This window comes from Copadichromis virginalis, linkage group LG17, assembly GCF_057382275.1.
Source record: "Copadichromis virginalis isolate Kocher_CV1m ecotype Utaka linkage group LG17, C_Virginalis_male_GT1.1, whole genome shotgun sequence".
NCBI classification, from domain to species: domain Eukaryota; kingdom Metazoa; phylum Chordata; class Actinopteri; order Cichliformes; family Cichlidae; genus Copadichromis; species Copadichromis virginalis.
In genome coordinates, this window is record NC_140634.1 from 34,020,626 (window position 1) to 34,036,568 (window position 15,943).

The window sequence follows — 15,943 nt, forward strand, 5'->3', positions numbered from 1 at the left end:
GCACTTACAAATACGGCATTCAAATACGCCTTTTATAGCTATAGTGCATATGTCATAATACCTCGTGTTCCCTGTTAGAATGCGTTTCAAGTGTTATGTTCAATTTGAAGTACACCTCAGTGACTGTTAACAAGCGAGCATAGAGACACTGGAGTTGTGAACTGTTTTCCGCTTTGTGTTGCATGAAGGTCTCTTCTTGTCAGTTCAGCCTGTTTGCACAAAATAATAAATGACTAATCCCATCCCTTTTTGCAAAGGGTCTGGCTTTCATAAGCAGTGTATTAGGTTGTTTTAGAGAAAAAGAAATGGTAACGCAAGAAGATACATTACATAACTTTGTTTTTTCAAAGTTATGTAAAAGCATTGTTTTGTATTTAGTGCCTTTTGTATCCTTTTCCATACTTCTTTGTATCAACTGATAGAGCGTAACGCTCTGATCACTGGCACGTGAAGTGAATAACACTCATCATGGCACCTGTTAGGAAAATAGGCAAGTGTAAGGGAGTTTGAGTGAGTTTAACAGAAGCCACGTTGTGATGTTAGATGAGTGGGTCAGAGCATCTCCTAAACTGTAGCTCTTGTTGGGTGTTCCTGATCTGCAGTGGTGAGTGTCTATTAAAAATGGTAAAGGAAAGAACAGTGGGTAACCCACGACAGGGTCACGGGTGCTCAAGTTTCACTGATGCACATGGGGAGTGAAGGCAAACCTGTGTGGTCTGATCTAAAAGACAAGCTGATAGAAGGGTGTCAGAATACACAACAGTGGGCACATGAACATTAGAACTGGACCACGGAACAATGGAAGAAGGTGGTCTAGTTGGATGGCTGCCTGCGTGTGTGTCGCTTATCTTGGGAACACCTGGCACCAGGATGCACTATGAGAAAAAGACAAGATGGTGGAGGCTTTGTGATGCTTTGGTCAACGTTCTGCTGGGAAACTTTGGGTCCTGCCATCCATGGGGATGTTACTTTGACATGTACCACCTCCATAAGTATTGCCACAGACCGTGTAGATCAGGGGTGGGCAACTCCAGGCCTCGAGGGCCGGTGTCCCTGCAGGTTTTAGATGTATCCTTGAACCAACACAGCTGATTTAAATGGCTAAATTAGCTCCTCAACACGTCCTGAAGTTCTCCAGAGGCCTGGTAACGAACTAATCATGTGATTCAGGTGTGTTGACCCAAGGTGAGATCTAAAACCCGCAGGACACCGGCCCTCGAGGCCTGGAATTGCCCACCCCTGCTGTAGATCATTTTATGGAAGCAGTATTCCCTGATTGGTGTGGCCTCTTTCAGTAGGATAAGGCACATTGCCACAAAGCAAAAATGGTTGAGGATTGGTTTGAGGAGCACGGGTTTGTTGTCCAATCAAGCATCTGTGTGATGTGCTGGACAAACAATTTGGTTCCATGGAGGCTCCACCTCACAACGTACTACTTAAAAGATCTGTTTGTAACATCTCGGTGCAGATACCACAGCATAGCTTCAGGGGTCTAGTGGAGTCCATGCCTTAATAGGTAAGGGCAAAGGCAGGGACCAACATAATATTGAGCAGGTGATCACAGTGTTATCCCAGATTGTTGTATATACTATTACAGTGGTAGATACTTATATTAAACTTGGATTAGGTATCAAGTAAGGAGGTTGGCATATTTATAAAAGTAAGCGAGAGATAGCTACAGAGTTACAGGGGAGGAGATTAAGGCTTGTGTCTGAAAGTGAAGGTTCCCAACCTCACAGTGTTAACTTGAAAAACAGGGAACATCCAGCATGAACTATCTGAAAAAATAAGTTTAGGTTCATAAAGTCAACGGCGCCACTGTGTACTTACATGACAACTAGGCTGCAGTGCCGATGGGGGAATTTTTCGGCAAGAGGCATCCAGCCACCGAGCTTGAAATCCCGTTTCATGCGCCACTAACAGCGGGCAAAAGCTGAGGATTACAGCGGTGAGAAAACCGATAACATAATCTACTGGAGCTTATATCACTCCACTCTTGAATTCTGGGTCAGTTTTTTGGTTGAATTCAGCAGCTATGGTGCTGTTTTTCATTCCCGAACACTGTGAAGCACTGCAGGGTTGACCACTGCTACCTAACTTAATAGACGCCACGCTCAAAACTGGTGGTTTTGGCTGAAGTGAGTGTGCTATTTATTTATTTTTTCTTAGGAGGGTAATGAATGGAGGAATAGTAATTTTTCTTTCAGTTGTGGCCCTTACAGATGGTTCTTTTGCTATTAGTCCTGCTCATGGCACAACCTGTCATCCAAGTGTGTGGCTGCCTGATTTTAACAAAAAAGGCAAAGAAGAAGCAGGGTCTATATTTGTCCAGCACTGCAGCCACACGTAAGGTGCATACTGGGGCAGAAAACAAGGTCACCTTTGCAATGTACAATATATTTCAATGAGTGACTGTCAAAAAAAAAAGGCTTCCGGATGAGGGCACACGCCGTAAGGCTATTCGTAGCATAGAAGTGCAGTTTTTCAAGAGCTGCTGATGTTACTCATGTTTTATTAAAGCCAAACAGTCCAGCTCACTTTTTTCCTGTTAGCAAGAAAGATAAAATAAATAAAAATCCTTTACAGCCAACTAATGCTACAACAACAACAAGAGCCGACACGAACGCTATGATATTGCAGCTTCTTTTCTCGATGAAGGACAGACTGTAACACAATCACACACTCCATCTGCAGTGACAAAGCCACGATAAGAGAAAAATAATGTTTGCCTTTCAAGGCCATTCATCTCTTGCGGTCAGTGCCTGTCACTGTTCACCTGTTTTTCTTCCCCTTGTTTGTGTTGAGTCATTTGAAGTTTGGAGGTATTGATGTTAGGGAGGCGAACAATTATTTCCAACCTGACAGCAATGAAAGACTCGCTATTAGCTGCTAATGGAATATTGATTATTAGAGACATTGATCGCTTGTATCATTTACTGTAATTAGAGCAAGAGACTAAGAATAAGGTACCTTATTTATAGGTTTTCTTTTTTGGGGGGGTATGGAAAGGTGCGGAGAGGGTTCACCCACTTCTGCAAAATCCAAATCTCTGCTATGAAGGTCACGCACAGCAGCCTTTCTTCGTTACTCTTCTTCTTTTATCCTGTTCTGTTAAATTTGTCCCAATGCTTTTTGCTTTTCAGGTCCGTGATTCTGTTACAAATACAATTCTGTGCAGTATGTGCTAGACAATAATTTGGACAACTTCTTCCTTGTGCAGAGAGCCCCTGCTCATCAGATAGGCGATACCACTTTACCGAGGAGTGACCCCAACCTCTCAGCGCCAGATAAAGGTAAAAACACTTTGTTTAACATATTTCTTCCAACATAGTCCTTCAAGTGTTCCCTCTCCTTCCAGGGAAACGATGCTATCTCACGTAGTCGCTCTTTTGCATTAAACACATTTTTTGATGCTCTGTTTCTTATTGTCGATTCAGAAATGGTTTATTTCTGATTCTATGGTGGCCCTGAGATGCAACGCAACAAAAATTAAAACAGGGCATTTTAGAAAACACAACGACAGCTGAAAAGAGCTAAATGTTCTTCACTTTATGATTCTGTCCTTTCAAACTAAGCTTTATTATAATGCAGGAGCAGGTAATGGGTAATGTACCTATTAAGTAACTAACTAGGCAGCTCATTCTTTCTCTTAACAAAACCTGCTTTAAAGAGACAGATTTTAGGGCCAACTTGAAAGAAAGACAGATATGAAAGTGAGGTCAGAGGTCAAAGGTGACATGATATTTGGATGCAAACTATAATGTGACATTTAGAATTCTCATATATCATTTAACCTTGAAGACAAAGTCAGAGTTCCAAACTAATGTAATATTTAGAATCCCTATATATCATTCCCTATATGCTGTCAATACAAACAATGGCAGTATGAAACATAGCTTTAAATCGCTCTATATAGCATTATTATCACAGATCAATAATATGGGAGGTCATATATAATAATATATGGAGAGGGCAGAGGTCAAATGTGATGTAATTGATAAGATTTTTGTCAATTTTCAACCAATTAACCATTAAATTGACCTCAAAGACCTTAGTGGATGTAAACCAAATTTTAATGGATCGTTAATGTGACCTCACTCTCCCCCACTACAAAGTTTTATCGGGATTCATTCAGAAAGTTTTTGCGCTATTTTGTTGACAGACAGAATTGCACACAGACAAACAATAGCAAACAGAAAATCTTGGCGGAGGTAACGAAAAACTATCCCACTATTTCCGCGCCTTTGTTTTTTGGAAACATCTCTGTGCTGTCTGAAATTTAGTGATTTCTAAAATCTTGCTTGTGTTTTACAAAATAAGCACAAACCCCAATCATACACACACACAAAGCTCTCTCCATTGATGCTTATGCTACTGTACAGAGTAGCATTTTATCTGTCCAGACATGCGGTATGTGTGTGTCACAGTTTGGCCACAGATTGACTGAAGGCATTTTTATTTGTTTCCACACAACTGCTTCTGGCCTCGGGATACAAACACACACATAAACACTCACATACACACAGACTAGATTATAGCGTTTTCTAATCCATCATTCTGAAAGAGTGAAAAAAAGAGCAGGTACTATCCCTACAGTACTGATGGACACATGTGACATTCCTGTACGAGCGCATATGGATTAGTTCGGCCCACTCGTTGTGATTTAGCTCAGCACAGATAAAGGGAGATGCACATGTCTTGTATTTTCTGGGTATACCTTCCATTTGAGGCAGAATGTTAACAGCCTCAATTATAATTTCAAAATACTTAAACAGTTATTGCCGTTTCTTGCAGCAAAATAAAAAAGAACAACTCTCAGAGCAGTTCCTTTATATAATTATTGAGGATTTGCAGAAAAGACACCTTAAAAAAAAGAGTAAAGCGCGGGGATGCGGTAGCTTCCTTGTGACTTGCACACAAACGCACACCTTTCCATGTGATTCAGCTGTGATCTGTAAATAATGCAGCGAGAGATGCACAATATGGTGTCGAGACACCTACAGGCACATAACGTAGTAAAAGGTGTTAGAATTAACACGAAACCTGCGAGTGAACAAGTGGCATTATCCGCGATGAACCTTTATTTCTGACTCTGGAAAGTGTTGTTTATAATATAAAATTAGAGGAATATTGTTTTGCTTTATTTTTTGTTAAAGGGCTGCTCAGTAGTTGAGTCCAGAGTTGAGTTGAGGCCTACCACAACTTTCGAAACTGTGACCTAAGTACTCACTCACAACGCACCGACAGCAAAAACCCAGTTTGTACTGGCAAAATGCCTTAGTAAATCTGCCCCAAGGTTACCCTTTAATGCAAAGTTAGTGAATGATCTAACTCAAATGCCTCCAGACATTAAAGAAGAACTTTGTTTGCATTCTGACCCCAGATGACAAATTCAGAGTGCACAACTCAGTAAATGTTGAGCAAGCATGCTCCTGGTTGTGTTTCTAAACATTGCCCAAGCTGCTTTCAGACTAGGGCTATGGGGACTATTTCATTGAAGATTTCTCTTTGGTTTCTGGGTTGAAGACATGATTTTTCAACATGAAGTTTGAGTCAGTTTGATACAGCAAGTATCAAGTTAGAGGTCCATGGTGAAATCACAGATGGACGTGTGCAAGTGGTCAGGAGAGGATCTAAAAATAACAGGAGCCCTGCAAGCGGTCAAGATGTGACTAAAGCAGATCTATTTCATTCTGATAAGGTTTTTGATTTTTAGGCTAAGATTTCAAACATTTTTGATGCCAACATGTGCAATCAGCACAATCACAATTGTACAGGACGCACCAGAAATTATCACTAGATTGCATTTGGTCAGTTGAAGACAGTGAAGCTTTCAAAAGGCTGGAGGTAATTCAGTGTGGCAACAAAAGAAGGCCAGACCCCAAAAAAAGTGGCAATGCCATTTTGAAGCTGGCTGGCCACAAGCTCCTTAAAACAGAACACTAGATAAACAACAATCAGAGTTCAAAACACAGCTTTTTTGGGATAATTTTAGACCAATCAAAAACTCTGAAAAAAATGGCCTAATCAGGACTTGTTATGAGCAACAACCCTTGCAAATGTCATGAGTCTCTCATGGAGGATTTGCTAAATCCTGAAGTATGTGGCATCACAGTTTTCCATCCCCCGTAGAAATGATGAGGAGTGAATTCTGTCATGTGTAATAATCCAAACTGTTCTATTTTGGCAGATGGAAGTCATGTTGCATCTGATCGCTCATCACAAGCAGCTGATTGATAATTTCTTCTTTTGGGATCTTTAAATGGTTGAAATTGTCTCTGTGCTCTAAACTCAGCAAACACTTTGCAGTTTAACTTGTGGTCGTCATCAGATCGCACTCAATATGTTGTCAACAATCATACCATCCATTTAAATGTGCAACATTTCACTGTGTTCTCATGTTATCCTGTGTAACCCATACCTTGTCATGTGACATGTCATGTTTTTGTGTACTCTAAAGTGAGGCCCGCTCCCAGTAGTTGGAGCCTAGACAGTGTCAAAGAGGGTATGCCACACTCCTCTGACTCTGGTGGCAGAATGCTATGCCCTCCTGTACCTCCTAGGCCACCGTACTCAGGTAAAAGGAAAAAAAAAAAGCTGATCCAAGAAAGTGCTCCAGTGACGAATGGTACTAATTTTCCAGTCTGACTTTTGACACCCGGTGCTTACACCGCTTTTTCTTACTAAAGCATTTTCCATCTGAGGCACTGTTTCCTGTCCTTCTGCTCTTACAGTGGCAGCAGCATTTCCTTCACTAACAGTCTTCAGTTGCTGATATTTCCCTCTGTAAGATGTTTGGTTCACGTGTGAACAAGTGTGGAACTCTCTGTGGAATTTCTAGATGGCTGAAGTTAATGCCAATTAAAATTCCAGTCAATTCCAAGTTTCTTGTTTTTTTTCTTCAATCCCCTTGACAAATGCATGTCATTACATTTCAACAACAGTTTTCCCCCCACCAACAGCTCAAACTCTCTTTTAGTTATTTACTTATTTAAAGATGCACCCGTGTTGACTTATTCCCTGGTGTTTCCTGATGTATTGCACTGCCCAGCAGCATAATAAGCAGATGGAGTGTTTTTCTTTTTCTGCCCTCTCTGCATAGTGCAGTAACAGCTGTTGGATGTAAAAACAGCTTAAGGTAGTCCAAAGGACCTGCAGCACATCAGCACTTATTTTGACTCATTGACGCTTTAAGCCACTGCCCCCTCTTTGCTCCAAGTGTGTATGTTTGCGTGACTCATGCTGTGTCATCCTTGTGAATGGAAGAAAACACTTCTCTAATTTTTATTTTACCCCTCTCTCTCTCTCTCATCTGCCAGGCTCCTCGGCTAAAAACATGAGGTCACAGTCTCCTGTTCCCACATCCAGATCACCGCAAAAGGTTAGTTCCTTTTTTTTCCTTTTCTTTTTTACGTTTCTCCTTACTTTGCTGAGACAGCCTGACCCTGCTTAAGCTGGTCATAGTGTTAACAACTACTGTAGCTGAAACTCAATAGGACAGGATAAGACACACCTAAACACCGGATTACAGTATTCGACGGTCAGAGAGGAGCAGAGGCAGTCTGCTATACAACAAACTTAACAACCCATTCAGACGAAAACACTTTACGACTGTCCAGGGTTTAAGAAAAAATGCTCTGAAAGCGAAATTTCCACAAATACCAATCTTGGTTTTTTTTGGGGGGTTTTTTTTTTAGATTTTATTTCTTCCTATTTTTTATGTTTTTTGAAATGTTTTCTTGCACAATAATACAAGAAGGTGACATAAGGTTTTAGGAAGTACAGTCACATGAATGATCAATTTTCAGTGCTTAACAAATTTATTAGACCAACCCCCAGTTTATGGTTTTTAAATCAACCACTATTCACATTTTTAATCAAAGTGATACTTTGAATACTAAAATATGACATTTTTTATCCATCTAATTTTAAATGGAGTGTTTTACCAAAAAAAAAGCAGGAAAAATAGGAAAGCGCATTAATTTTTGATTAGAATGCCAAATTGCAGTTATTTACTTAGAATCTTTAACCAAAAAAATAGTTTGATGGTTGAATGTTACGCTTGATTAATATCTGACTCCTCGGAGAACTTGAGTGGGATAGCTCAAATTTGTAAAAATAGGAATTCAGTTTATTTGCCCAATAAATAAAAATGTCATTTTTAATTTTAAACATGTTTTTGACAGATTTTGAAAATATTTGTTTTGTTTTTATCACAGGTAAGGTCTAAGAATTTTGTTAACCATTGTACTTAATAACTTTTAGTATTTGATACTCCAGAATTATTCATACCCTTTCTTAGTATACAGTTCCGATTATTCCTCCAAATACTTCTTGTAGATGATCACATTGTTCCTGTCACCACAGGGGTTTTAGCCAACTTCTCTTTAACCACCTTCTCGAGGTCTTTAATGTTTTTTTGAGTTCGTTGGCATGAACATGGTTGTTAGTTCTTGCTGCCCTAGAGCAGGTTTTTTGGAAAACTCCTTCGTATTTTTGTTGAGAAGCTTTATATACTGGTCCTGTTTCACGATTCTACTCACTTTTGCAAGGTTTCCAGGCCCATTTGTTGAAAAACCATGGGACCATGAGCTGACAATGTTTCTACCAACTCCCTTCAGTTTATAGCTCCCAGAAATGCTCTAGAAATCGACATAGCTTAGTTTTTTTGCCTGTAGAGAAATCCGGAGCACAGTCTGGGTGTGCGAAAATATCTGTGCTGTCAACGGCAATTTCCCTGATACTGAAGAAATGAGAGGCATGAATAATTTTGGACAGAAAAAAGTAAAAATGAAAGTATTGGTATTTTTATTGTTATGCTAATGATGTGAAATAAAAATGTATCTGGATTGTTCCATCTCAGCTACAATTCTTTTATCATAAGCAAAATCTCACCAACTGAGTTTTTATGTACAAGAGAATTTAAAAAGACTCGATTTTTTTTTTTTTTAGGTGGATGGATCATTTGGGGCACGAATGCAATAACATTACCTGCAAAAATACCTGTGTCCATGCCTTTCAGTCCCAAGGCTTACACTTAGTAAATCCCAACAGTAGCTTTTTAACACCAAGAGTTTTTTTTAAAGAAAATTATTTTTTTCCCCGCTGGCACAGACTGTTTGTAAAGCTGTCCCTTAATCTGCTCACTGTAAACACCGACTGAGCCCAACTGGGAAAGACCCGGTCCGACTGAGCTTCATCTGTCGGCAAGTTGAAATCATATTCATAATCAGCCTGACAGACGTTTAGCAGCAGCCTCGAGATCTTTTTCCCGTACTGGTATCCTCTAGCTAACCAGCTGCAGGGTCTTTATTCTACTCTGTGTCAGCCATGAGACTGGGGGAGCTTTGTATTACTGTTCAGTGAAACCATTAACAGCTCCAGCACTGTTAATGGTTTTCATGTAGTTTCATGTAAGTTTTTGTAGCTTTCATGTCACACCTGTCCCAAAGTGTCCAAAAAAAATGGGACTGGCTAGAGGGCATACAGTGTATTAAGTAACTCTACACCTGGTAGAAACCAACTGTTATACTCTGAGTTAGAATTCAAGCTCTACGACGATGTCACTCTGCGTGCTCGTCAAAAATATGCAAAACCAGATGGAGTGATCTGTCAGTGAATTTAAAAGGAACCCCGACTATTATGACAGGTTACTCTAAAATTATCAAATTATCTCCACTACATAAAAAATACTACATATTTGAGAATAACTACAATTTTTTCGTTGTTCATTAAATCTTTGTTTTTTAAAACTATTTTGGAGCTGTGGAAGCAGCCATGTTTTTGCGCACACAATGCATTCTGGGACGATGACATGTATTGGTTGTCAGCAGTATTGGCGCTTTCGTTTCAGCTAACCTGTTTTGTTTTTTATAGTGTAGCAACGGTATTAATTAACTCGCCTATTAATGACCTGGTTACAACTTGGTAGACCAGCACTATACTGGTCATGGAGGCTAACAAAGGACCAAAGAACATCTGGATTAAGACCTACAGCTTCAAAGTTTTGGTGCACTGTGAATCATGGAGAATGTAAAAATAACGATATTGTAATTTCACTGTATAATAAAAATTCAAATTCTATTAATGTCTTTAGCATGCGGTTATGTGATACCATGGATAGCTGCTGCTATAAAATTGAGCTCTTTACAACAAGCGCTCTCAGTCACCGTCGCAGTTGCCACATAGACACCAGTAGTTTTCCCCCCACTTTCGCGTCCTTGTGTGACTGATAGTTTAGATTAGGATGAAAACAAAGTACTGGTTGACAATTTTCAAAATGTGCTTAAAAGGAAAACATTTGGCGTATTTTAATACCACATTATTACTGAAAGCACAGTACACATTTTAGTGCAAACATGTCTTAATAGCCGGGATTCCTTTTAAATTTCAACGCCTGAACCCTATTTGTTGTGTCTGTTTTTCCTTTACTATTAAAGTGACAAGACCTCTTTGTGCTGCAGTGAATGTTCCCCTCAACATCTTGAAAGAAAGAAAGTTTTAAAAGAGGTTGTTTTTTTTGTTTTGTTTTTTGTTTTGTTTTTTTTATTGTCTCTGACCCCAAAGTTTATCTATAGATAAACCTCAATTTGTTTTTAAGCTCGGATTTATTGATGATCATCTTAATACCAGTCTGCAAATGCAGAAGAAATCTGGGAAAGTTTAACTAAGCAGTGAGGGAGCTCTTAATGAGGGTAAAAAGTTGTTTTGAAAAGCTGTCTAGTCTTCTGCTAGCTGCTATCTTATTTGTCACAAGCGGGAGTGCTGAGCTCCCAGCATCGTCACAGGTGTGATGTCTCCTCACATGTGACAACTGCCACGTATGTGGCTGTTTGTGTGCGTTTCCCACCACTTGTGTATGAAACAGAAAGAGAGAGAGCGAGACACTGGATACCAAAGTGTGAGTGACAGCTTGGCGCTCAGCATGCTCTGTCAATCAGATTTGTGTGTGGCAAAGTGTGTTGGCACGTTTGTTTGCGTGCATGCTCGATGTGGCGATAGAAGAAGCCTGTAGCGAAGTGCCGAGTGCCCATCTCAGCACAGCTTGAGATGGATCCTCTGTGGACCTCCAGCGGGCCCCATTATCTGGCACATGAGCGCACCCATGCCAAACGCACACATCAGTCAGTGCAGCCAGAGGCCTATTACCAGACCACAAACCCCAGGACTGCAGTGAACCTGCAGAAAACACATGGTGCAAGTCTGACAGGGCTGCACTTACTCATCTCCAGAGGTGGAAAACTGGGTCAGGAGTTTAAAGTACTTGTCAGGATTGTATTAAATATACAGATTTTATCATGCTCGGACAAATGTGAAAAGGCTTGTGCAGTCGTGCATGTCAAATACATCTCTTTGTGCATGCCCCTGTGGCAGGAACAATGCAACCTTACTGGTCAACTGTATACTTCACTAGATCCAATTATTTTCAGCAGATATAATGGCAGTGTGGTGTAATTGCTTAGAAAAACATTTTGATGAGTGATCGGATTTTTGTTGGAGGGAAGTGCAGCATATTGTGTTTTTTCGTCTCGGTGCACAGGCCCAGTTGATGGAGTGAAGAAAACTTGTCCTCTCATTCTGTTCACAGACTACATTTTTAAGGTTATTCATTGTTGCCACACAGCTGTGTTAGCACACGTGTTTTAGCCAGCGTAGTGGGGGGGAGGGGTCAACAGGTTAAGTGGTTATCACAAGCGACTCATGATAATTAAGACAAAACTTATATGACATATGTAATTTACAAAATATTTTTGTCATGCACTTAAGGTTTTGTTCATTTGGGAGGGAAACATAACTCCAGCATGGAGGTTATTTCATGGTGATGGTAATTGACATGGGGAAAAAAGTGTTGAGTGTGCTTATTTTTGTGTTATTTAATATTGGTTATTAGAAAGTGTTACTAGATGAATTATCAGTTATACGTGGGATGAAGATCCTCAAAAATATCACTATATATATTCTTTTGTTTTTTTTATTGTTATACTTTTTAATTTCCTCTTCAGTAATACTCTGCTTCCAGGCTCCGTAATTCAAATGAAATTTTAAAAAAAAAAGAAGAAAAAAAAATCACTGAAGTTGAAGGTGGTCAGTTTTTGTTTTTTTTATTTATAAAAAACAAAAACCCAATCTTCTGTTTGTCTGTTATTATATTTTAATTGCCCAGTTAATTGTTTACCAAAAGAAATTTCACACAATATCACAAGATCTTATCAGTTTTCTTGTGACTTTTTTCTTCCAGAGGTGACTTTCTTTTCAAAAGGGTGTTTTTTGTTTGTTTGTTTGTTTGTTTTTTTAATTTAGGAACTGCTTAAAAGTTCTTTCATATCAGACAAAGAAACAGAGCGAATCTTTGTAATTAATAATCTGGCGAACAGCTAATATTTTGATATCCTTATTAAAAAAGTCTAAAAGTAAAATAATGCTTGTTTTCACTCTGATTACAAGTTTCACAACAGCTTCACCTCTTATTCTGTCTGTAGCTATTCTGACGTCAGTCATTGTGGGTTTAGTGTACGCAAACATTTAAGATCATTTTCTGTTTATTAGGAGTTATAGGAATGGGAACTTCCCATCTGCTCCCCAGATTGCCTATGGTGTACCTCAAGGATCCATTATAGGGCTTATACAGTCATGTGCAGAAGAAAGTATGCCTTATTGAAGTTGTGTTTTATGTGTCGGGTCAGAATTCAAAACTCTTCTGGGCCTTAGAAGGTCTTAAAAATAGGTACATACAAATCCCAAAAAGTTGATTCTTTTCATGTGGGTGTAGTGTTTTCAGGTGAACAGAATGAACTTTTTGGGACTTGGATGACTGAGTGTGCATCAAGACAGGCAAATACAAACTTTTGATGAATAGCAACAAATGACATATTGCATTTTTCGTAATACTATTTTCCCTATAATCTCTAATCCACTTCGATTTTTATTTTTGTACAAAAACACAGATACTAAAGATTGATTTGATTTGGTAGTAGTATCACTGTTGTTGATGATATCCATGTCCCGTACTGGTAAAGCTATTTCTTTGTGCAGTGAACTACAGTATTTTTAAATAAAGTCTCCTATTCTTCAATCTAGACCACAGTGCCACCTTTCACCCCTTCGCCCACTGAGTGCCAATCTGCCAGTCTGGTCTCCAACTCCCCAGTCCTGTCCGGCAGCTACAGCAGCGGCATATCCTCCCTCAGTCGCTGTAGTGTGTCCGAAGCTTCAGGAACCGAGCTCCCCACAGGTGACCATCCGCCCCACCAACTGCCTCCACCTACCACCTTGCCAAACTCTGTCTCCAGTAGCTCGGACGAGCCCATCCGCAGAGAGAACAAGACACCGCCACCCTACAGTGTGTACGAGAGGAACAACCCCCGCAGGCCCGTGCCGCTTCCCCACAGTCTCTCCATTCCCCCACAGACGGACCCCCCAGCCCTGCCGCCCAAACCTCACCAGCTCCGCACAGGCAGCATGAAGTTGGATGGAACCGCCGACCCTCGAGTCCCCAGACCGAGGCCTCTGCCCAGGAAGGTGTCTCAGCTATAGGTGCTGGTTACAGAGCACACGAAAGGAGATGGTGGGAAGAAAAAAAACTGGCATATTTTGCACTTTTCTACATGGCACTCACTTTTTTTTAGAGACATTCAATTTGGCATTCCTGACCTACACTCCAGTAAAAGACACAAGCCTACACATTAACAGGCAGTCTAGAAACTGAAAAGCTGGCAGATAAAGTTTCTTTTGTATTTACTAGAGGGCATTGCATTGACTTTGACTTGGTCGTTCTGCACTTTTAGCTCTAGTACATACAATAGCTCACCACAGTCAGTTGTAACACCACACGTTTACCGAACACTCTAGAAAAACACAGTTTTGATAGATGTAATAATCTCAAATATATGTATATTGGTATATATGAGAATTGTTTTGCCTTAAGTATTGGAAACAGAGTCTTTTATCTGTGAGTCTTGCACGTTTTTTTCCCCTTAACAGCTCAGTATATTTGTATACTGTACGGCTAAAAAAAAAGGTGCTAGAGGCCTCGAGTATGCATTTCATTGAAGTGTAGTACGATGTAGTACGGTGTGTTCTTATTTTCATATCCACATAAGCAATGGTACAAAAACCTCAAACTTTGAACTGATACTAACAAAAATTTATGGAATTCAAAAGATCTAATAACAGTGTTGTTGATTTTACAAATTTGACCGCAGTTGTGACCTTATATTTGTTATTAATATGCAGTAATACAGAAACTCTGGCAAATGCAACTTTGGCACAATAATGAGAGCAGTTTTACTTCATGTGGTCACATTCAATTTGAAACCTCAGCAGACTTTTAGTGTGATTTGAAATCTAAAGAAACCACTCTGCTGCCATTCTTTCTTCTGAAATTCGAACATTTTTAAATCAGCGACTTGCTAAAATTACCCATAGTGACAAGAAGAGTCTGGACCAAACACATAGGTAAAGGTAGGTGCAGTTTCTAACACAAACTGGAATTTTTACAATGCCTATTGCCGTTAACGTGAACACATCCTATTCCTCCTGCATGATGTATATGACAACAGGGAGGGGGGGAGGGGATCGAGTAATGTGCCAAAGGAAACTGAACAATGTGCTGTCGAGAACCTTTTTCTTTTTCTTTTTTTTAAACTGGGACCTGGAATCAAGAAAATAGGAGAAGCTCAGCTGCAAAAGGGTCTCTTTTTCCCTGTTTTCCTAATAAATAATAAACTTTACCCCAAAATCTAAATTAATATTTAACCTACTGATAAGACGCAACTTTCGAAAAGCACAAACAATAGCTTGTTGTCCGCATTATGACCTGTACTGTTATTCTAAAGTCTTTATTTGACAAAGCAGTAATTGGAGCAGATTTTCACAGTCAGCAGTGACCTTAAAACACATGAGGAATGATGTTGTGTTGGGAAAATATTTACAAGCTAATCACTGACAAATATTTGTACAGTTGACGTCTACTTTCTGTTTAATTAAAAAGAGGACGTGAGTTGACTTCTCAGCACAACCACATCGCATTGCTGCAGTGAAGTAAATGTTCTGTGGCAGGCAAATCTCACACTGTTTTGTAAAATGGAGACATTTTTTTTGGCATAATATATTAATAAAATCAATCCTGTGCAAAATGTTTTTGGCTGGGGGGCGGGAATGGGTAGCTTTGGTATTGTTTGGATATGTTTCATTTTTTGTACGGTTGATTTACTTTTTGATTTGTTGTGAATTATTTGAGATTAAATATTCACATTAATCAGCACTTGAGAACCTGTAAATTAAATGAGATTAATGTAAGTATGCCAAATATAAAATTTGTGTATTACAATTAATGTAAATACTGTGTTTTTAACAAAATGTAGCTATAACAATTTACAGCTTTGAATGTAATGTTGAAGCAGCAAATTATTATTATAAATGTTCAAACTTTTATGGTTTTGTGAGTGTAGAAAAACTGAGGTCATGCATAATGACTCCTAACTCATTTACAAGTTCAATAAACTGCCCTATGTCATATATTTGAGTGATTTCTACATTATGAAACCTTGTGGATGTACAACACTGTGCAAAAGCTACCAATCATTTCTGTATATTTTGCAAGCAAAATGGGAAATGGGTGCAGGGGTTTACTAAAACATGTACAAACATATATAGAAATGCATATATAAAAAAATTTTAAAATTCCCCACTCGCCCCTGTGGGCGGTCAATCCTTCAAGCTTGGGTCCTCTACCAGAGGCCTAGGAGCTTGAGGGTCCTGCGCAGTATCTTTGCTGTTCCCAGGACTGTGCTCTTCTGGACAGAGATCTCTGATGTTGTTCCCGGGATTTGCTGGAGCCACTCGCCTAGCTTGGGAGTCACCGCACCTAGTGCTCCAATTACCACTGGGACCACCGTCACCTTCACCCTCCACATCTTCTCGAGCTCTTCTCTGAGCCCTTGGT

The 15,943-nt window shown here is 39.6% G+C and overlaps 1 protein-coding gene across 4 annotated transcripts in view; it reads left to right on the top strand.

Annotated features, from left to right (window-relative positions):
• The window catches only part of dock4b (dedicator of cytokinesis 4b), a 135,200-nt gene extending 119,684 nt beyond the window's left edge, over positions 1-15,516 (top strand). For 3 of the 4 annotated variants that reach the window (XM_085437775.1, XM_085437776.1, XM_085437777.1), the window contains 4 exons: positions 3,221-3,293; positions 6,461-6,577; positions 7,320-7,381; positions 13,078-15,516. In XM_085437775.1, coding sequence (XP_085293901.1) covers positions 3,221-3,293; positions 6,461-6,577; positions 7,320-7,381; positions 13,078-13,533 — 708 coding nt within the window. In that variant the 3' untranslated portion in view covers positions 13,534-15,516. The remainder of the gene's footprint in view (positions 1-3,220; positions 3,294-6,460; positions 6,578-7,319; positions 7,382-13,077) is intronic. The other variant, XM_085437778.1, reaches the window with a different exon arrangement.
• Positions 15,517-15,943: the final 427 nt, after the last annotated feature.